This window comes from Heloderma suspectum, chromosome 6 (genome assembly GCF_057233095.1).
Source record: "Heloderma suspectum isolate Gila_16-S chromosome 6, 16-S_ref, whole genome shotgun sequence".
NCBI classification, from domain to species: domain Eukaryota; kingdom Metazoa; phylum Chordata; class Lepidosauria; order Squamata; family Helodermatidae; genus Heloderma; species Heloderma suspectum.
In genome coordinates this window covers 46,747,713-46,770,734 of record NC_139463.1, presented here as the reverse complement: position 1 = coordinate 46,770,734, position 23,022 = coordinate 46,747,713, and the positions used below count along the sequence as shown (strand labels likewise).

The following is a 23,022-nucleotide window of genomic DNA, read 5'->3' as shown; positions in this document are numbered from 1 at the left end:
AAAAACGTGTACGCAAATGGCGGCGGCTACGGCGGCTGCCATTTGCATTCTGTATTTTTCGCCGTTTTAGCCTACGTAAATATTTACGTAGGCTATTATGGCCAAAAAAAGGGGAACACAAATAGCACCCACTGTGTCATTTACGTTCCCCTTTATTTCGCCGTAATAGCCTACATAAATATTTACATAGGCTAAAACGGTGAAAAATACAGAATGCAAATGGCGGCCGCCGTAGCCACCGCCATTTGCGTACATGTTTTTTTTTTTTTAAGCCTGCCATGATAAGCTACGTAAATACTTACGTAGCCTATCACGGCTCACTAGAGGGTCATAAGTGGCAGTGGCTACGGCCGCCGAGAATTCCGGGGGGAGGGACAGAGTGCCTCCCCCCCCGCCGTGAATGAATCCGCGAAACAGTAAGTGACTTTCATACATCCCTACTTCCACCGGACCAGATGGAACCCAAAGGACCGAGAAGGATGGCTGCTGGTCTCTTTTTAGCCAGTTCCTTGCCCAGCTTCTAGCTCTTTTGTCCCACCTCCCTTCGCTCAGGGAGGATGAGCTGGGCTTTTTCACACCTCTCCAGCTGTGCTGGCCCCTTCGCAGGCTGAACTGGTTCACGACCGTCCTGGCGCCTTCCCTTCTGGCATGGCCCACATCTCTTCCTCCCTCCAGGAGGCCTGACGTGTACCTCTTCTTGCAGGATCCCACTCCTTCCTTCCTACCATAAAACACTAAAACACAGTCTAAAGCTATACTAAGTAAAATCAACTCTTTCCCGCTGTATCTTTGGCTCCATGAGGCTTTTCCTTGACAGTCAGCAGTGCTTCATCATCTGTAAGCAGCAGGCCAATATAGGTTACAAATCCACCTTGTGCAGAATGAAACCTTCTGACAGTCTCAAACTTCTTTTTTGTTTGTTTTATTTAAATAAAGCATGTTTCTATCCCTCATGGTAGTAGAGAAAAAGAAGATATAACAGGAAACAGATGATGGCATTAGGCACAGGAAGTAGTCAGGGAGTCTTTAGTTGCCCCTCAAAGCACCTTTTCCTACTATTTCCTAATGCTAAACACAGTTCTTACCCCCAAATAAAATTTAAAAATCATATTTAGTTTATCCATATTTTCATGTTTTAAATCATTCTGAGCACAGTTTTGTCACGACAAACACACATACTGCGTCCGTACTGCATTTCCAACATCTGTTGCTCTGCAGATACCTTTATGAACTTTTGGATTGAATCCAGACTTAGTCATGCTTGGAGCAGACCCATTGAAATCAATGGGACTTGCTAGTCATGACTGACATGCCCCATTTATTTCAATGGGTCTGCTTTAAGCATGAGCAGGTTTGGATCCAACCCTTTCACTTGATTGATAGAGGCAGTGTGAAGTAGTGGGCAGAGCCACCTGCCTCAACCTGGTGCCCTCCAGACATTTTGGATTTCAACTCCCATCAGCCCCAGCTAGCATGGCCAATGGTCAGTAATGCTGGGGGCTGTAGGCCAAAACATCTGGAGGGGACCAGGTTGGGGGAGGCTGGGATAGGATTTGGGCTGAGGAGACCTGGGTCCAAATCCCACCTTAGTCCACTGGATGACCTTGGACAAGTCACTCTTTCTCCCCCTAACCTACTGCACAGGGTGGTTGCAAGGATAAAATGGGGCACCCCCATGGATTCTGTTCAGAGCTTTGTGGTGAATGGCTAACACATCAATGGGGCTGGTGTCCGGGAGGAGCTGTTGCCACCTGCCTGGGTCGCCGGGCTGTTCCTCTGCTGCATCCCAGGCTGCTGATCACCAGCCCTTTGTGAGAGCTTCACTGGGGGTGAATTCAAGCAGGGATCATTGCTCAGTGTCCTCAGTTATGCATGCGCCCTGGAGTTTCCCTTTGTCAGCGATGCAACCTGAGCATCCCTTGTGCGTGGACAGAACCTGCCCCTCAGCCGCAGCGCACTGCCCCCCCCCATCTTCCTGTTTCTATGAAAGACCACAGGTGGTGTTCTGAACTGCAGCTGTGCCGGGTTCCAGGTAGTCACTGAGGGGCCACCCTGAAGCCTCGTAGGGGTAAGAACAGCTGCCATGCACCACGCCCCCTGATCTCATCAAGCCGTTTCCCACACAAAGGAGGCCAGAAGCGCGACGAGGCGGAGCCCTTGCGCGGGAGCCTCGGAAGGCGCCTTGTACTCGATCCCACAGTTTGCCCATCCAGCCCTGGCAGAACTTCTCCAGGCAGAGAAGCGCCTTTCCCTCGCCTGCTCCCTGTGAACTGGATTTGCCAGGGACTGAACCCAGGCCCTGCAACACAGGCAGCGTTCCTTCTGCTGACTCAGATCACCCACGTGGCCCAGGTTCGTCCTCTCCTGACTTGCAGAAGCTCTCCAGACACTCAAGCCAAGACCTCTGCCATCAGCTGCTTTCAGCTGGATGTTTCTAGAAGGACTGAACTTGACACCTTCTGCAGTCAACGCATTTATCAGACCACTCAACTATGGTCTGTCCCAGGGCTGGGGAACCAGTAGCCACCCAGAAATTGTTGGACTCCACTTCCCATCAGCCCCAGCCAGCTTAGCCAATGGTAAGGGATGGTGGAAACACTGGACAAATTCCTGGAGAAGGCTATCAATGGCTACAAGTCCTCATGGCTGTGTGCTACCTCCAGTACCAGAGGCAATATGCCCATGTACACCAGTTGCTGGGGAACATGGGTGGGAGGGTGCTGTTGCACTGGTGTCCTGCTTGTGGGTTTCCTGTGGGCAGCTGGTTGGCCACTGTGTGAACACAATGCTGCATTAGATGGACCCTCGGTCTGATCCAGCAGGGCTCTTTGTATGGTCTTAAATAGTAGTTCATCAACATCTTGAGGGGCAAAGGTTCCCCAGCCCTGGACTGTCCCCATCTGGGACAGAACTCCTGCATGTTGCTGAGGATTCTGGGATGTGTGCTCTGGGGCCCATGCTCAGCTCATCATGCAGTGCCTTAGCCAGCTTGGAGGCCTCACTGTCACCTGATGAATTCTAGCACATGCCCAGTTTTCTCCTATAGCTGCGCATGGCAGGAGAGGACCAGCAATCAATCATACGTGAGCTGTCTTCCAGGGATTCTTATCTGCCATTCCAGATCTTCTCATTGCATAGGAACATAGGAAGCTGCCTCATTCTGAGTTTGTAGTGGATGATTTCCAGATTCTTAAATAAATTTATACATTCATCATTATACTGAGCCAGAGCAGTGGCTCTCCAGGGTTTCAGGCAGGAGTTTTTCCAGCCCTACCTGGGCCACATCTATATGGCACCATTTTGACCCCCCCCACGTCGCAACTGCGCAGCAATGCAGCTTTGAGTCAGCATGCCCTGTGATACTCTCGCGATGTACTGCGCGCTTCCCTTACAGACTCGCTGTGCCTTTTTTTTTTTTTGCCATTTTACTGAAATGCGCAGCTGTGCAGTCCTGTGAGTGTGGGGGTACGACATTTCAGTGGCTGTTTTGTATCTGAGGGTCTCTGCTGTGTCTTTCCATCCCTTTTTAGGTAAAACGTGGGTGTTTTGTGCACCTTCATTTCCGCACCATCAGTCTGTCAGTTCCCCAGCCCAAGACTCTCGTGATGGTTCGCACTCACAAGCGTGAGCCCTACCTGCCTAGCCATCGCTCCGAAATGGTGGCTGGAGCGATGCTGGTCCTTCCCCAAGACAACGCCCCTGGCCCTTGGGTACTGAGTCCACAACTGTTGTGAAGATATGAAGCTGCAAAACTTGGGAAAGTGTGATTAAATATGAAAACACCCCCTGTGCCTCTGTGCGCAGCTGGGAAGGGATGGGGGGAGTAAAGGGGCGTCACAGAGTGACGCAGGCACTACGCACACTACAACATGCCCATCGCAAAATGCAAAATCAGTTCAGGGAAGGAACAGATGGCCTGCAACTGCGGGGGAACCCGCAGCAAACCCAAAAAATCGCTGTAAAACGACTCCTTGGAATGCCACATTTTCTGGGAGAAAACCACGGATGGCTACGAAGTCGTGGCTGCGTCATCTGTCATGAGGGACCTCGACTCGCACATGCCCTGGAGTCAAAGCTGGGTGTAGATGAGGCCCTGGAGATGCCAGGAATCAAACCTGAGACCTTCTGCATGCAAAGTGTCCTGGATTTTTTAGGAAATAGCTGATTTTACTTCATTGGATTTGCTGGGAAGACTATTGAGAAAATGCTAACCCACCTCTCTTAAAATAGTATAGGTTGTCTTATTATGAAATGCAAATGCTAAATGTTTAATGATAAATAATTAAGAATTAAAAAAATGTAAATTAGTAAAAAGTAGTAATGGTAATAAAGGGAAGATACAAGTTCACAAGCAGATTTACAATGAATTCTGGGTAGCTGGCATAAAAAATAACGGTCAAGTTGCCTCTGGATGGTATCCAAAGAAGAAATGCTGATTTAAAGCCCCATCACTTTGGCAAAAGAGTTATTTGAGTAATGTACAGGTGTAAGACTGTATTATTCCAGGTCAAAAGTATACTTCAAGTTTTCGCTTATCAATTAATGAGCAAAAAATATTGTGTAAAGTATACACATCAAAAAGATACATACAGATACTGTACATATACAGATGTCTAGAAAAAATTATAGACTTAAGTTTAATTGGCAAATATTGAGTAAGGAGTTATCTTCTCAAAGTATAATTCAAAGTTTATTATATCTAGCCTGAAAGGTGTATGCGTAAACCTTTTTTGTATGTTCTAATTTTTTAGGGATGTTTAATATCAATGAGATAATTGAGACTGTGAGCCCTAATTTATGGGACAGTAGATAATATTAGCTATGAGGTAATTTCTACACAAAAAGGTATAAATATTTTAGTATGTGGGAGCTGTGTACTTGTCAGCTGAATAGCCTATTTAGTAAGGAATGGGGAACTTGGTACTTAGACTGAGATCTCTTCTTTTTAAGCTATTAGGACTAGAACAACAAAAAATGTTTTTATGTCATTTTATGCACATTATGTTTTGAGATATCCGGTTGGAGCCATGGCATCCGGCAGTGAGTGCCGCGGGTTGCTTATCTCAAACAGCTGGGAAAAGGTTGGGAAACCTTTTTATCTTCCCCTGGAATTAAAAGGGGAAGCTTACAGTACCATCCAGATGAAATCTTGGAAGAACAGCTGCTTCTGTGAAGAAACAGAGGGGCTGAAATCTAAGAATAGATGCCGGAGTGTCATCTACTGAACACTGTTTGAAACTCCTAAGCAATTAAGAGACACAAGGACAAACAGCTCCAAATAGCATTTCTGAATTTAAACTACCAGCAATAGCTGAGGACCTGGAATTAAATCTGCGTAAATGTTTGGGGTTTTTTGTTTTGTTTCTACAATTATACTTGCTTGTTGTGCTTTGGAAAGTGGAGGATGGCAGTACCAAAGGACAAAAGGAAAGGCTTGAAAACACCATCTACCCCCACAACTGCTCCCTCGGCGGAGGTTTCTAGAAATGCCGAAGATGAAGAGGAGTTGCTTGCTTTGATAAAAACTATGTCTTCTCAGCTACCAGAGCAGTCAAAGAAACTTGAAAGAATTCAGGACTCAATTACTGCCCTCCAGGGGTCTGCGGATTTAATTAATATCTCTTTTCAAAAGATGGAAATGAAGGTTAATGTTCTTGAAGATCAGGTTACTGTGCATGAAACGGCCATGAAAGTGTCTCACAATGTTTCGTCTGCCCAAATCTCTCAACTGGAGGCCTGCACATGCAGAGCGAATCTACGTATCCTTAGTATTAAAGATGTGGCTACTGATACAGGTTTGGCTGAATTTATGGATAAACTTTTGCATGAGCTATTTGCTTTACCATCTGATTTTTGTACTTGATATTGAGCATGCATATCGTGTTCCTGGTTCAATATGTGGCACTAAAGGGACTTTTGGGACTGTTATTGTTCAATTTTCTCGAGTCTCCACAAAAAATTACCTTAGGCGTCTGGCAAGAGAATGAGGTGAGATCCAGCGGGGACCAGCAAATGACAAGAATATGCTCTTTCATGATTATACTAAAGAAATCGCTGACAGAAGAAGGCAATTCACCAAGGCAAGAAGTTTGGCAAAGCAAATTAACCTGCAATATCATATTAAATATCCGGCTACATTTTGTATTCTTGCTGAAAGTATATTTCTAATAAAATGAAAAATGGATCAAAACCAAAATTGAATCCACCTAAAACAATTTTTGTTGTATGCTTTATTTGAAGTGTATTGATCAACTATGTGTAGTTAACTGGCAGCCAAAGGTTTCTAAGTATTTGAATTATAGTTTGAAAATAGCAAAGCCCATATCAGTAACAAATGCATGTGCTCTACCACTGAGCTACAGCCCTTCCTCTCACTGAGGAACCAAGGGACCCCAGGACTCCTTGGAAGAGTTTGAAAGCCATGGACCTAAACCAATGAGGTGCCATCTAGAGACAGTTTAAAGAAAAAAGAAAAAGAGAAAGAAGAGGCAGCAAGAAGTATGTGCTTCGGTCCCATTTGTCTCAGTGGGTCCAAAGCACATTTAATTTCCTCTGGACCGGGCAAATCACTCTCTGTTTCTGTTTGTACACCACAGACAGACCATGGATCACTGTAGGTTCTGGTCTAAAACTCACAGGATTCCCAAATGGATCAGTGTGAAGTTCCTTTATTAGCTTTCCTCATAAGACACAGTGTAGAGAAGATGTCAACAGACATCGGCCTCTGGGATGTTCGTGCATCAGCTTCAGAAATGGCTGGATAGATCTCAACAATGATGCTGTAACTGAGCGAGAGGCAAGGGAGATTCACTCACCTGGGCTGCCCTCCGGTCCAGAGTTCACTTACAGCAGCCTCATGGTCAGGTGTTTCATGGCATTATGGCGACATGTTTTTCCTACTCACACATGTTTTGCCTTTCCACATATAATTTATTATAGAGTTAACAATGTTAAAAACACACAACATAATCAGCATAGGACAGCAGATCAGTACAAAGTATATGATTAAAAGGTGTGTCTGATAGATATCATCTGCTAATGAATTTGAAGGAGAATCCTTTAATATCTATACAAATAGATTAGGAAGAGTTAGTAAATCAAATGTGTTTTCTTCCATTGCCTTGAACTCCTCATTGTTTAGAGCCGACCTGTATGATCAGCAACCTCAGATGATGTAACTGTTGCTGGGACTATACCACTTCAGATCACAGACAAGCAACTTAAAGTTCAAATGCACTCCATATAAACAACACCTGCACACAGGACTAACATCCTGCATATACAAGGCTGGCATACAGAGCCTTCATACACTAGTTTTGTCCATGTATAGGGGAGCATTCAAAGGATCAGCCTCCCACCTGCACTCTGAACATAGGAAGTTGCCTTATGCCACGTCAGATCATTGCTCCTCTAGCTCAGTATTGTTCACTCCCCGGCAGCGGCTCTCCAGTCTTTCCCAGTCCTTATCTGGAGATGCTGGGGATTGAATCTGGGACTTTCTGTGTGCAAGGCAGGGGCTCTACCACTGAGCTATGAAATGCCCCATTCCCCATGAAATGGTATAGTCTAGCAATGGATACATCACATGGATCCATGTGGGCTCCTCTATGCTAGGAGGGACGTGACACCTGGCTGAGGATTTCATTTGTAACCAGACGCCAGGGCACTGGCAAAAGACCTGAGCGCTGTATGGAGAACTCTGTGTGTGTGTGCGCGCGTGTGGATAAGGGGCGAGGCTCCCCATGGGTCATCCAAGAATCTCTCTCCTGGTTAGGATAAGTGTTGCAGGAAGTTCTGTTGTTGTAGCTGGAGTGTATGTTTGGCCTGGTTCTCAGCCTTCGCCTGTCAGGCATGCTTGCCACCCAGCAGTCCTCTAAACCCAGTAGATGGGAACGCTGCTGCAGAGGATGTTAACTGTGATGCCCAGGGTGGAACGGTCAGCCAGTGGCGCAGAGAGCCCCTCCACTTCCGCCTTGCTCCATCTGTGGGCTGGCACGAGAGGCTTGGGCTACAAGAGGGACAACAGCAGGTACATTGCCAGGTAAAGCAAGCATCTTCTTGGTCCTCTAAGCTGAACCAAGCGCACCGCCTTCACACCACTGCCCAGGCACAGAGCTTGTTCTTAGGGCCTGGTCATCATTCAGGAATGTTTTCATTTGGGCTGATGTTAAGCCTCTGCACCTCTTACAGAATCTGGAAGCTGAAGGCTTTGTGAAGTTGCTTGCAGGGCAGAGAGGTTCTTTAGGGAAACCTAAAGATGGCCAGCAGCAGACATGGTCCTCTTCCAAAGCCCCCGCAGGGGTCTGAGTGCAGCTTCAAGTGGCGCAAAGGAGCTGGAGGGTCCCTACAATGGGTAAGGGTGGCACCTGGGAAGCTGCTGCTGCCCCACCAAGACTTAGCAGAGCCATCGTACCTCCCTGTTCTGACTGTAAATTCGTGACAGCCAGAACGGATGCCAGGACGCAAGGGCAGAAGGTCCCCACCTGGCCAGTAACCTTACAACACAGCACATCACATGGTACAAATGTTGCTGGACTATACCACTTTGAACTGCAGGCTGGGGTGCATGTGTCATAGGACTGGGAAGTAGAGACTAGGCAGAAGAGCTCTATTCCTATCCTTATCTATTTATTACATTCTTATTCCATCCTTTCTTCACCAAGCTTGAAGCGGTTTACGTGGTTCTTCCCACACCCTCTTCATCCTCACAGCAACCCTGTGAGGAAGGTGAGGCTGAGAGACAGTGGACCATTTTCCCAATAGGAAACTACTTTGAGGGTGTTAAGATCTGCAGGAGAGGCCTGTCTGATGGGAACATGAGAGAGGGCCTTCTGCTTGGCTGCCCCTAGGCTTTGGAGCCGCCTGCCCAGGGAGGCCGGTGTAGCTCCTGCTCCATTGGTCTTCCACTGGATGGGACAGAAGTTTCCATTCCAGCAGGCTTTTTACTTGCTGAGCTGATCTCTCTCCTGTCCCAACTGGCTATGTTTCTGTTGCTATATTTTACTTAGCTATTTAGCTGCCTGCTGTTTTCATTTCTTAGAAAAAAAAATTAGTATGTATTATTGATTTTATAATTTTCTTATTGATAACTACTTTGGTTTCTTTTGGAAAAGAAAGTGGGATAAAACTTTCTTAAAAGAAATACTGACTTGTCCAAGGCCATCCAGTGAGCTTCAGCTGGAATTTGAACCCCAATCTTCTCAGCCCTAGACTAACCCAAGGGAAGGCAAGCTGGTGCCATTGAGAAGTTTTTGACAATTCCCATAAGCCCCAGCCAGCATGGTCAATGGACAGTGGTAATGGGAGTTGTGGTCCAACACATCTGGAGGCCCCCAGGGGTTGTCCTACTTAGAGCAGACCTATTGGAATTAATGGGACTTTAACATTGGATACAACCCTAAGTTGCCTATCATGTTGACTCTCTATAACCTTATCTCTGTGGGCTAAACTAAACATTTGTTAAAGCACGTAGAATGGAGAGATGCATGCTAGCTTTCTCTACTCTCCTGTAAGCACACGCAGCAGATTAAGATCGGGACCATGGCACTTTGGGAGAGGAGGATTTAAGCTTCCCTCCATCTGTTTTCCCCCCATGACATTCCATCAGTACCCCTGCAATGTGGCTGGGGTGGGGGCTAAGTAAATTTTTAAAAGGTTCCACTGCAATCAATGGAGGTTTTTTTCTTTTTTTAAACCCCACCCCCAAGGGGAAGGGTAGGATTTCATGAAAAAAAACAGGTGGAGGGAGGCTTAAATCCTCCTCTCCCAGAAGTGCCATGGTCCTGATCTGAACTGGGGCTGTGTGCGCTTACAGGAGAGTAGAGAAAGCTAGCACGCAGAGCTCCATTATATGTGCTTTAGCAAACCTTTAGTTTTGTCCTTACTTTTTGGTCCCTATGTATAGAGAGGGGAAAGTTTGTCGCTGTTCTGCTGCAGGAGCATTCCATCACGTGGTTTCCCACCCATGGCACTGTGATGCGGTACAGTCCAGAAACAGTTCTACCATGTGTTTGTTGCTTGTGTGCACCGGCCCTGAACGCAGAGTCAGATGGGCCCCCCCATCACAGCAATCCCTCCGTGTCCAGCCCTCTTCCTGCCTCACCTGAATGCGCTGGAAGACGCCCACGACAGTATCCAGGCTTTGGACGTTCTCCTTGTTCATCCTGGCGATGTAGCAGGCCTCTCCTGGCCAGGATCTGTAGCCAATCAGGAGCTGTTCAAAAGCAGAGTCCGGGGCTACCTTGTAAGTCTCAGTCAATGGGCAATGATCAGTGGAGGCGGGTGGCTCCGATGTCAGTGGGGCAGTGAATCCGCTCTGGGTTTCAGCCAGAACCAGTCAGATCTCTAAAGGAGCTATCCACACCTTGGATAGCTCCTTTAGAGTTCTGGCTGAAACCCGGAGCGGGTTCACCAGCCCATGGACATCAGAGCCACCAGCCTCCACTGGCAATGATGCCAAGTTCTCTAGACCTCAGTCTGTCTGTCTGTCTGTCTGTCTCACACACACACACACACACACACACACACACACACACACAGGCCACTGACCCTGTCACCCCAAGTCCCTTTAGCTTCTCCCTCAGCTGCTGTCTCACCTTCCCAGCAAGGCTTTTATGAGGCAGTCCCCTTGCCTCATTCCCAGAATTTGCAGGTGGGCTCCAGACATCACTGTCTTCCACTTGTCTCCCTCCTGCGTTTCCCCACTGCTTCTTCCATCTTTTTTCTTGCCACAGAAAATCCGTCAAAGGGGAAAGGATGGGACAGCTGCACAGTATCTTTTGATGGGTAGCACAAGGAGCGCTCTGTCTGGAGCACCCCAGCTGTGCCAAGGAGACTAAGGCGAGGTGGGATTTCGATGGGGTTTTATACCAGGGTTTCCTTCCCACCCGCCTCTCATTATGCCGCTGACATATAAGCAACTAAGAGTCTTGTAGCCCCTTAAAGACAAAAGCTTGTATATGGCATAAACTTTGATAGACTAAACTTCCTCAGATACATCTGATGAAGGCTTTTTACCAAAATCTGTCATTCTTTAAGGTGCCACAAGACCCTTTGCAGTTAATCTGAAACAGACTAACACAACCACTCCTCCAAAAGTTGCTAATGAGTAGTGTACCTGCCTTACATTTATTTATTCATTCATTCCTGTCCTGTGCTGCCTGTTGTTTTGTATCGAATTTTATTTATGTAACTGTTTCTATTGTATTTTATTATTTTGTTTGTAATTCAGCCAGAGAACATCTGTCACTGAGCAAATTAAACACATAATAAACAAACACATTACAGGATGGATCCCCCCCCCCCCCTGCATCAAGCAGGTTCTTTATCCAGATTCTTTTCCAGGAATTTTTCAGGGTTCTTTTTCAAGCCACTGGCATGTTTATTTTGCACCTTTAAAAAAAGGGTTTATCCATTTTTGTGTGTGCATGTTTAGATCAGCCATCCAGATCTGGTGGACTACAACTCCTGTCACTCCAGCCAGTTGGCTGGGGATGATGGGAGTTGTGATCCAACTCTTCTAGAGGGCACTGGGCTGGGGCAGGTTGGTTTAGATTTTGAAAACCCCGGCAACTCTAGGCATTGGCATGGGTTTGACTTTATGATTGCCACAAGGACCGGATAAACTTCACTCTGTAAAGCTAGCCTCTCCTTGAAACAAAAGGAACTGATTGCTCCTGGATTTGCTTCTCTTTGAAATTGTATACCCCTGCAAATTTAGAAGTGCTGTGTAAACCAATGAGAAACCATCTCAGCAACAATGAGGATCAGAAACATAATCTAAAAGAGAACTGAGAATGTTATGATTCTAAAGAAGGCTTGCAAACCACGGAAATAAAACTTGGAAAAGCCATTTGAAGCATGAACCCCAGAGGATGCTCCTTCTGAAGCTGTAAATCGACTGGAGCATATCTTACGTTACTGTAGTCATACACCACCATGGCAGAAGAGTTGACCTCTGTGTTGACATGAAACGTAGCCAGCCTCTCCTTTCTGCTCATGGAAAGGTGCTGTGGGGGCCCTTCCCCATGCACACGTTGAATGGTCATGTGCAGGACCTAGACATGTGAAAGAAGACCTTGGTGTGAGAACAAAGGGAGGATGCTTGTGGATCATCAGAACAGGAGGTAAGGAGAAAGCTACTGTGTGGCACCAGGCGGGAAGAGAACCATTTTCTGTACAGCTAATCACGAAAGATATTCCTGAATGAGCACTGATGACCCAAGAAACGTTGCGAAATAAGCAGTGGTGGGTTCGGATGGCTGGTTGCTACATCTTCTTGGGTAGAACATCTGCAATTCATTTTATTTTATTGTTTGCACAGCTGCTTTGGGCAGGAGCACTGCATCTGAACAGTGAGGAGGTTGGATTTCAGCAGCAGTACCCTGAAATTCCAGCACAGACATTCTTCATTCGGGCTGGTGCCCGTCTTCAATGAGTGTTCCAAGGGGAGCCTGCCCCGGGGGTAAGCCAGCCTTCCCCCATCTGTTGCCCTCCAGAGGTGTTGGACTGCAACTCCCAGAATCCCCCAGCCAGCATAGTATAGCTGGCTGGGGGATTCTGGGAGTTGTAGTCCAACACATCTGGAGGGCACCAAGTGGGGGAAGGTTGGTATAGGAATTACTAGCTGTGGCATTTTTTGAGGTGACCCACAGCCGCCCCGCCGAAGGAGCTGTCCTTACCCTCTCAGTGTGCTTCTCTGTGATATGCAGCCCCAACAGCCCGAACACCAGAACGACCACCACGATCACCACCACCACCACCACCACCATCAAGATCTTCTTGCAAGGGAGTCCGGGGAGCCGGGGAGATGCTGTGTAATCCTGCAGAACCAGAAAATACCAGTGGGGAAGGGGTGCATTTTGCTCTGGAGAGAACGGTTGGGCAGAGGCACAGCCTCATACTCTACTGCAGGTGGGGCCTTACAGGATGGAAGAATGTTCCTCTGTACGACCAAAGTCCTTACTAGCATATAAAAAAGCTAGCATGTCAGGGAGAAGGCTAGGTGAGAAGTCTTCTCCCTTACAGGCTAGTTTTCTATGTGTAGGATTTTGTTTGTACTGAAGTCATTCCTTCATGGTAGCCCCACCTGCAGTCCAAAGTCCAATGAGAACTAGGGTACTGAGGAAAGCAACATTAATGAAGTAATTAATCAATTAATTAATTAGACATTTATATCCTGCCTTTCTCCCATCATGAAACTCAAGGCAGAGTACATGGGGCTCCAAAGTGGTCTCTCATCCAGATACTGACCGGGCTCAGACCTGCTTAGCTTCAGCAAGCTGGCTGGATCATGTGCCCTCAGACCATGTCCCAAGCCCATGTGTTTATGCCCAATGTATGCATGAGAGGGAAGACTGGAGATTTAGGACAACTTCACCTCACTCAACCACAGCTCCTATTTATCAATCGTCGGCCAACTTACATGACATCTTGGGTGGCAGACTGTGGCCCTGATAAAGGCAGCTGAGTGAGAGACAGGCTGATCTGACTCATGGGGCACCGTCCAGTGGGACGGTCTCCTGCACAAGCCCCCTAGGAGCTGTGGAGGAGAACTTCCCAGTGATGGTTCCTCATGTATTATTGATTTCTTTCAGAATATATATATACTGCTTTTCATTTTTTTAAATATCAAAATGGTTCATAAAGTAAAGTAATGACAAATTACAATAAATCCATAAAGCAATGCAACAGTGACAACACATACTCATAAGCAAGGGTAACTGGCAAGGCTGGCGCTCAGGGAAATGGCTGGGCAAACCGATATATCTTTCATTGTCAGCAGAAACGCTCCACACTAGGAGCCCACCTGATCTCCATGGAGAGACCATTCCACGTGGTGGGGGCCATGGCCAAGTGGCCATCAGTAGGCTGTGGTATGGTAAGCAAGGCCTCCCACTCACAACGTAAAGACCGGGTCGGTTTATACAGGAGAACGTTAATCGATGGAACAGCTGGAAAAGGTGCAGAAAAGGGCAACTAAGATGCCCTTCAAGATGAGGCTGCACAGCCATCCGTCAGGGATGCTCTGACTTGGATTCCTGCATTGAGCCGGGGGTTGGACTCGATGGTCTTGTAGGCCCCTTCCAATCCTACTATTCTATGATTCTAGGATTCTAAAATGATCAAGGGGCTGGAGCATCTCCCCTATGAGCAAAGGTGACAACAGCTGGGATTGTTTAGCTTGGAAGAAAGGCGGTTCAGGGGAGACATGACAGAAGTCTACAAAATGATGCCTGGTGTAGAGAATGTGGATAGGGAGACATTTTTCTCCCTCTCTCAAAATGCTAGAACTGGGGTCATCCCATGAAGCTGATTGGTGGGAGATTCCGGACAGATAAAAGAAAGTTCTTCTTCACACAGTGCATAGTTGAACTGCTGAGTTCACTACCACTAGACGTAGTGATGGCCACCAATTTGGATGGCTTTAAAAGGGGGTTGGACAAATTCCTGGACTATCAATGACTACTAGTCTTGATGGCTATGTGCTACCTCCAGTACTAGAGGCAGTGAGTTTAGGTACACCAGTTGCTGGGGAACATGGGTGAGAGGGTGCTGTGCGCTCATGCCCTGCTTGTGGGTTTCTGGTCGACAGCTGGTTGGCCACTGTGTGAACAGAATGCTGGACTAGATGGACCCTTGGTCTGATCCTGCAGGGCTCTCCTTATGTTCCTATGTTCTTATGTTAACAGGTGCGTAATTAGAATTTTTTCACCTCGGGCACTAAAATGTTATGGGCTGTCCCTAATTGTCTCTATCTCTATAGTTAACCAGTCGCCAGAGGTTCCAACCATACCTGCAGGAGCAAAAAATCTGTCCCAGCAGATGTGAGACTCACCGGTGGCGCCTCAAGCATCAGAATGTCTTTGCTGCTGCTACTCTTCTCCATCTTGTGCCTGGTCTCTCTGCCAGTGCTCCACTGTCTGCTGCGATCTTCCCTGCTCCCTGGCTGCCTTCCGGCAGGAGAGAGCCCACACTTATACAGGTGGCCTGGAGCTCAAGCACTGCAGGTGACGCATCAGTTGTTCTCCGGCCTCTTTGTAGCTCCTGCTGGCTGGCGGCCAGGTTTTATTTGTGAACCTTTCAGAGCAAAGTGTTGGATAAGTGTTATTTGGGCTCATGTCCATCAAGAGCCTCTGAGGAAGGAAGCTTGTCCGTGAGCAAAAGGGTCTCTTGGGAACAAAATGCCACTCATTCTTCTGGAAGCCACAGTCAACTTGTTCTGAACCCAAGAGGCTCAAGGGCCATACGACTCATTCAGGCCCCTTTGTACCAGTTGTGTCAGGACTCGAGAGAGATGTTCAAAGCAAGAATGAGGAAACCGTATTCTTCTCTTGATCATGGGAAATGAGAACTCCTCAGAGAACAGTGGGAGTACTGGGAGAAGGAGGGCCACATTGTCAGAACGAGATCTGGAGCCCTTTGAGAAAGGGGCACTTCAGTCAGGACTGTGGGAGCGTGGTTTGGTGATGGCCATTTTCTTCATTGTGCATACGAATGGTGCTTCCCTCGTTTACTCGGGGCACAATCCACCAGGGATGGGAGTTCTGCGCAAGTCCCATTGAAATGAACAGCAGCTGCAAAAGTGTGTTGTAGTCAAGAGGTCTGCCCGCAGAGGGACTCACATGTAACTGGCCAGTCCTGACACAAAATGGGGCAAAGTTCCTTAGTGCCCTCCCTCTCTTTGCAGGACGAACGCTCCTCCTCTTGTGTGCTGGGGAGAAAGACGGTAGCACGACTGCCCCTCTCCCCTCACACAGCCAACCCTCCATGCTATTGCCTTGGCATGGCAGCTACTGTGAGCATCTGGCAGAGGGTCAAAAGCTGTAGCAACATCTGTGAAATGGCCACCTGCCTGGATGAACTGATCAATTGTCTCCATGCCCCATCCAGCCTGAGAGCTGGGATGTGCTGAGTCCCTCTGCCAAAGAGGCAGTTTTCTTCTGCATGGACCTTGTGTATGTCTCGGCCCTGCTCCGAGCTGCTGGGAATGGCTCACAAACATCAGCCCATCTTCTCCACACAGTTTGTCCATTGTTGTCTGGGACACAGCTGGGCCTAGAACAAGGGATGTTTGTGACCCTGCCACACGCAGCTTTCGCGGGCAGCTCATGTGCCATAAATTATCTGGTGGCAACCTGAGCCCACCAGGATCACGGGGGGCGGGGGGATGAAAGAGATAAGGCAGTGCAACGGGTGGGGGCAGGAGGGAGTCAGGCAGGGAGCAAGTGGGGGCAGAAGAGATGGCAGCAAGGTGTGGTGCAGGGCCGTGGAGGCAGGTGGCTCCGATGTCAGTGGGGCAGGGAATCCGCTCTGGGTTTCAGTCAGAACTCTAATGGAGCTATCCAAGGTGTGGCACTTTAACCATAGCTCCTTTAGAGTTCTGACTGAAACCCGGAGCAGATTTACTGCCCCACTGACATCGGAGCCACCAGCCTTCACTGGTGCACGGCTAATCAATATCCCTTGTGATTGCTGATATCTGCTGTGAATTTTTTGTCATTGGACATGTGCGTAGGGAAGGCAGTGCAAGCAGCACAATACGTCTCTGCACAGTGACACATCTCCCCACCCCCCACCCCTCCCAGATCCCTGTCAATTGGAGGCCAAGCCACTCAGTGTTGCCCGCAGAGGGCAGGTTTTCCCAAAGCACAGGACTTACTCCCCCCACCCCACCCATATCTCTACTCCAGGTCTCCAGAGTGCAGATTACCTTTGAGCTCTTCCTGACTGTTGCCTGTGCATCAGAGAGGTGTGTGAGTCATAGAATCACAGAATCATAGAATAGTAGGGTTGGAGGGGGCCTATAAGACCATCAAGTCCAACCCCCTGCTCAATGCAGGAATCCAAGTCTCAGCATCCCTGACAGATGGCTGTCCAGCCTCATCTTGAATGCCTCCAGCATGGGAGAGCCCACCACCTCCCTGGGTAATGGGTTCCATTGTCATATTGCTTTAACAGTCAGGAAGTTTTTCCTGATGTTCAGCCGGAATCTGGCTTCCTGTCACTTGAGCCCATGATTCCGTGTCCTGCTCTCTGGGATGATCGAGAAGAGATCCTGGCCTTCCTCTCTGTGACAACCCTTCAAGGACCTGAAGAGTGCTATCATATCTCCCCCCCCCCCTTCTCTTCTCAGGGCTAAACATGCCCATTTCTTTCAGTTTCTCCTCATACGGCTTTGTTTCCAGTCTGCTGATCTTCACTGCCCTCCTCTGAACCCTCTCCAGTTTGTCTGCATCCTTCTTAAAGTGTGGTGCCCAGAACTGGACACAGTACTCCAGATGAGGCCTGACCAGTCCTGAGTAGAGGGGTGCTAGTACTTCACATGATTTGGAAGCTATACTTCTATTAAAGCAGCTCAAAATAGCATTTGCCTTTTTTTGCAGCCACATCACATTGTTGGCTCATATTCAGCTTGTGACCTACAACAATTCCAAGATCCTTCTCACTTGTAGTACTGTTGAGCCACGTATCCCCCATCTTGTAACTGTGCATTTGGTTCCTTTTCCTAGGTGCATTTGGTTTCTTTTTCCTTGGCATTTATCCCTATATAAAATTTCATTCTGTTGTTTTCAGCCCAGCACTCCAGTAGTTCCCAGGTTCCTCCCTTTTGCCCTTTTTCAAGATAGGGACATTAGCCCTCCTCCAGTCATCTGGCACTTCCCCTGTCCTCCATGATTTCTCAAAGAGAATAGATAGTGGTTCTGAGAGTTCTTCTGCCAGTTCCTTTATTACTCTAGGATGCAGTTCATCTGGCTCTGGAGATTTGAACTCATTCAAAGTAATTAGGGCCCCATCTAGGACCACTTTGACCCCCCACCCCATTGCAACTGTGCAGCAATGCAGCTTTGAGTCAGCATGCTCTGCGATACACTTGCGATGTACTGCACGCTTCCCTAACAGACTAGCCATGCCCTTTTTTTTGCCATTATACTGAAATGTTTACCTGTGCAGTCCCGTGAGTGGGGGGTATGGCACTTCAGTGGCTGTTTTATATTTGAGGGGCTCTGCTGTGTCTTTTTGTCCCTTTTTAGGTAAAAAGTGGGTGTTTTGTGCTCTTTCATTTCCGCACCATCAGTCTGTCAGTTCCCCAGCCCGAGACTCTCGTGATGGTTCGCACTCACATGTGTGAGCCCTACGTGCCTAGCCATCATTCCGAAATGGTGGCTGGAGCCATTTTGGTCCTTCCCCAAGACAACCCCCCCCTCCCGGCCCTTGGGTACTGAGTCCACAACTGTTGCGAAGATACGAAGCTTCAAATATGTGCGGAGGTGTGATTAAATATGAAAATGCCACTCTGTGCCTCTGTAACTGTGCAGCTGCGAAGAGATGGGGGGAGTACAGGGCATCACAGAGTGACACAGGCATTACACATGCCTACAATATGCCCACTGCAAAATGCAAATTCAGTTTGGGGAAGGGACAGACTGCTCACAAGCATGGGGAAACCTGTAGCAAACAAAAAACATCGCAGCAAAACGACTCCTTGGAACTCCACGGATGGCTGCGAAGTTGCAACTGCGTCATCTATCATGAGGGACCTCAACTCGCACCTGCCCCGGAATAAAAGCCAGGTGTAGATGGGCCCTAGGTGTTCCTTGACCATATGCCTATCGATCTGAAGCTGCAATCCTGCCCTTCAGCCTGTACTTCACCTTTACCAGGGGGGTCACAGACCCTCTTTTGGGAGAAGACTGAGCCAAAGTAGGAATTAAGCACTTCTGCCTTTTCTTTGTCATCTGTTATCATTTTGCCATCCTCATTGAATAGTTGAACCACCATTTCTTTCCTCTGTCTTTTACTATGCACATATCTGAAGAAAGCCTTTTTGTTGCTTTTAGCATCTCTTGCTAACCTCAGCTCGTTCTCAGCTTTAGCCTTCATGACGCTATCCCTGCAATTCTGTGCTACCTGCCTGTACTCTTCCTTTGTAGCTTGGCCTTCCTTCCACTTCCTGTATGTGTGCTTTTTTGTTTTCAGGTCATCTCTAAGCATTTTGTGAAGCTACATTGTCTTCTTCTGTTGTCTTCCACCTTTTTTTCTTGTTGCATTTGTTTGCAATTGTGCCTTGAGAATTTCCTTTTTTGGAAACTCCCACCCATCTTGGACTCCTTTTCTCATTAGAGTCACTTGCCATGGGACTTTACTTATCATTGTTCTGAGTTTATTAAATTGGCTTTCCTAAAATCCAGGGTACGCATTTAACTACACTTGGCTTTTGCTTCCTTTAGAACCAAGAACTCAAGTACAACATGGTTACTTTCCCCCAGAGTTCCTGTAACTGCTACTTGATCCACTAAGTCATCTCTGTTGGTTGGGATGAAGTCAAGGATAGCCAATCCTCTAGTTCCTTCTTCCATTTTCTGTAGGAGGAAGTTATCCGCCACACAAGTCAGGAATTTCCTGGAGGGGCCATGTTTTGCAGAATTTGCCTCCCAACAGATATCTGGGAAATTGAAGTCCCCCATTACTACATCATGCTTCCTTGAAACACTGGCTATTTGCTTTTCAAAAGTTTCATCCTCATCTTCTCCTTGATTGGGTGGCTGGTAGTAGACTCCGACCACCAGGTTCCTTTTATTCTTTGCTCCATTTATTTTGATCCAGATGCTCTCAATGGGGCTACCAAGCTCATCCTCCTGTGCAGAGATATGTATTTTTAACATATAGTGCGACTCCACCTCCTTTCTGTTCCCTCTTTCTTTTTGAACAAGTTATATCCTTCAGTTGCTGTATTCCAGTCATGGGAGTCATCCCACCAAGTTTCACTTACACCTATCAAGTCATATTTTCTCTCCTGTATTAAGAGTTCAAGTTTGTTCTCTTTGTTTCCCATACTCTGGGCATTAGTATATAGACATCGAAGGCTATGTGCTTTATAGTCTGGCTTTCTTCCTACATTTTTTTGGAGACAATTATTGGGCGCTATTAGAGCAGTTCTCTCCGCTGTGGTACATAAGCCTTCATCCACTGTTACCCCCAAGAGTCCACGCTATCTCATGAAAATCAAAATAACTGTCAGGGTTCCCCTTATGACCTGGACCCCTTAGGCAACTCCTTAAAGTTCTCTTGCTTCCTTAAATGTCCCACCCTCCTTCTTTTAAACGTCCCCTAACTAGTAATGTGGGGTTTAGGCTGTAGACATAGGGTGACTGACACTCTAGGCACAGGTTTTAACCACAACAGTTTACTGGTAGATTTAAAGCAAATTACAACTGCAAGTATTTATACAATAGAGCTGAGTGATACAAAAGGCATTAAAAGAAAAGTTGCAAAATGCAAGTTCCTTTACCCTAGCTGTCCTTAGGCTTTTCCAGGTTGCTTCTTCCTGCTCACTCTTCAGACTATGCTCTCATTTCAGGGTCTGTCTGTCTCTGCTCTTACTAGCTCTCTCGCTCTCCTTATATACTCTCCTCCATCAAAATGGAAAGTACTGTTTCAAACCCAAATGAAACTTAACTGGGGACATGAAACTGAAACTTAACTGGGGAAATGAAACTACTCATCTGAGGGATACCGCCTCCCAACAAAAACTCCAGGCCTCTAAGCCTGACCTTTCTTCCCTTTGCCTCTCTAGGCCTCAAATCTTCACAAGAGCTTATTCAGAATATGAGATAAATATATGAATAGAATAAGTCTGGCAAAGTCACACACATTATGATCCTGACTTTAATTCTAATTGAAGCATAAGTGACCATGGAAAGGTAATGATTTATACAAATACACAGACCTCTGGGGTTTAAATTACGGTTAGAATATTATTACATGAACCACAATTCTCTGAGCAGTGAGAAGTTCCAGGGATGCAACGTTTCCCTGGCTTTAGTTTCCTTTGGAAGGAGGTCACTGGAGGCTTAATGCTGTTTTGTAATGATTGCATTTATTTACAGATTTGCAGGCTGAGTGTAGGTGGGGGCAAACAACTTAAACACTCCAACAGACACCAAGTCCAGTTCTTGCACTTCAGATCTCTGGAGAGTCAGCGGCACCCTGAGATGCCTACAGATCCCAAACAAATGCAGTTCTTTATATCAGCCTGCCTCCAACTGCAGTCTGTGCTTTACACACAGACACCTTGGCCCCTACCATTGGTTAGTGTGTGTGTGTGTGTGTGTTGCAAGGGTATGCAGGGGTGGGGGAGAATCCAAATGAGTAATCTCTTCTGTGCCTAGCACCTTTGGTCCCATGGAGACAAATCACCGGACCATCAGTAGCATCAACCATCTTTTGTCAAGTCAAAAAGCTGGCAAGCCAGGTATTTACAGAAATCTAGAGCTTTTCTACACCAGGCTGTTAACCCACTGCATCTATGTTCAGTTTTGTCGCAGAAATGAGATCTTCACTATGTGAAGAGTGTTTCATTTGCTGCTTTTCTGCAACATAACCTCTAGGTGGTGCAGTGCTATGGCAGATTATTGCAATTGCACAAGAGGAAAACACGCTTTCTTTCGCTTTCACAAACAATACCCCATTTTCCTTGTTCCAAAAAAACCCTGCCTGCTGAAAGTGCTGTTTACAAACAGAAGCAAAACTGGAGGGTCATGACATCATCTAAAGGACCTGTAAACAACTTGTGAGTAGGGAATGACGAGCACACAATAAATGCCTCCTGCAGAAATGCCTCCTATTGTCAAACCCATGTTATGGAAAAATAACCGCAGTTATTGGAGATTTAAAACATCTTACTGGCCTGAATATTTAGAACTAAAAAAAGTATTAAGAAAGCTTAAGATAAATTACATCAATTGAGAGAACTAACAAACTTTGTTGATAATTAAAAATGCTAAATGTTCAGTACTCGACATCTGTTTTTTTTCTAAGATTATTTGTATGAGATGGAAATAATTTAAAAGTACATGGTATGGTGGGCGCAATATGTTGGTCAGAAATGTTACTTTTGAAACTTGGGATACAGGAGTTTTCTCCAGCAACAGCCATTCCAGCTATGCCGAAAGCGATGAGAGGGGGAAGCAGGGCCATTCCACTCACTCTGCTGAAATACTTTTTTCTCCTCTTCTCTCCCCATGCCCTTTCCCTTGCGTGTCATGTCTTCTGAGATTGTACGCCTGTGGGCAGAGACGCTCTTGTTTTACTGATTATATTTAAGCTGGCTGCGTCATGCTGGGAGTTGTAGGCCTTTTTTCTGTCAAAACATGCATAGGATTGTGCCTTAAATAAATAAATAGATTTGGAAATCATTTCCCCCAGTAAATATGAGAGAAGACTCTGTTAAGCTTATGTGAAGGTGCTATATTACATTATATAGGCTTTTAAGGTAACAGGTAACTGCTACCCAAATAGTTGGACATGTAACCAAGAATCAGAATGGCTCATTTGATCATATACTTATATTAGATTCAATATTAATCTTAAGAAATTATACGAACAACCTGCCAATGACCCCTTGTGAAATATTGCATATACGATCATTTCTACAGCTAGAATACTGCAAGCAAAGTACTGGAGGACAGACGGGGCCCCTCGTATAACAGAATGAGACAACAAGTGACAGATTTATACGTCGTTCCTGCTCAGTTAACGAACCACACCCAAGCTTTCCAAAAAGACGACAAACGACACATTTCGGAGGAAGTGGCCAGCCCAGCACCCACGAAGCCGCTCCCTGGACAACATTTTCGCGAAATCACAGCCGAGGCTCGGCAGGGCCGAGGTCTCAGTGCCGCGCGCTCCGAAGCGAGGGGCCCCGGGATTCCTCCTTCGGCGCCGCTCCCCCAACGCCAAGGCGCAACGCCCGGGCGCCCGTCGGCACCCTCAGCCCGGCGCCCGGCCTCTCCGCCGCGCTCTTGCGAGGGGTGCCGAGGCACGCGTCTCGGATCAGGCGCTGCGCCGCTGGCGCCCCTCGCAGCGCCCCCGCTGCGCTCGCCACACGGGCCGGCCCGCTCTGGCGGGGGGTGCCCGAAGGCTGCCCACGCGCCCGGCTGCCCTCGGCAGGCGCGCGCGGCCCCATGCGCCCGGCTCCACGCGCCGCCTGCCCGTGGCGCCGGGCCCGCCCTCCTTGCGCCA

At 47.3% G+C, this 23,022-nt stretch overlaps 1 protein-coding gene across 2 annotated transcripts; it reads right to left on the bottom strand.

The window, feature by feature from the left end:
- Positions 1–4,248: 4,248 nt before the first annotated feature.
- SFTPC (surfactant protein C) lies at positions 4,249–14,949 on the bottom strand. Of its 2 annotated transcripts, none has more exons than XM_084804185.1 (5): positions 14,837–14,949; positions 12,681–12,821; positions 11,916–12,056; positions 10,103–10,213; positions 4,249–8,008 (listed from the first exon to the last, which is right to left on the bottom strand). In XM_084804185.1, exons 1-5 carry the CDS (start codon positions 14,885–14,887, stop codon positions 7,874–7,876), a joined length of 579 nt encoding a protein of 192 aa, XP_084660311.1. In that variant the 5' UTR covers positions 14,888–14,949; the 3' UTR covers positions 4,249–7,873. The 2 variants fall into 2 exon arrangements, with proteins under 2 accessions (XP_084660311.1, XP_084660310.1); XM_084804184.1 differs by having other exon boundaries at positions 5,580–8,008; positions 14,795–14,949.
- Between the last annotated feature and the right edge of the window lie 8,073 nt (positions 14,950–23,022).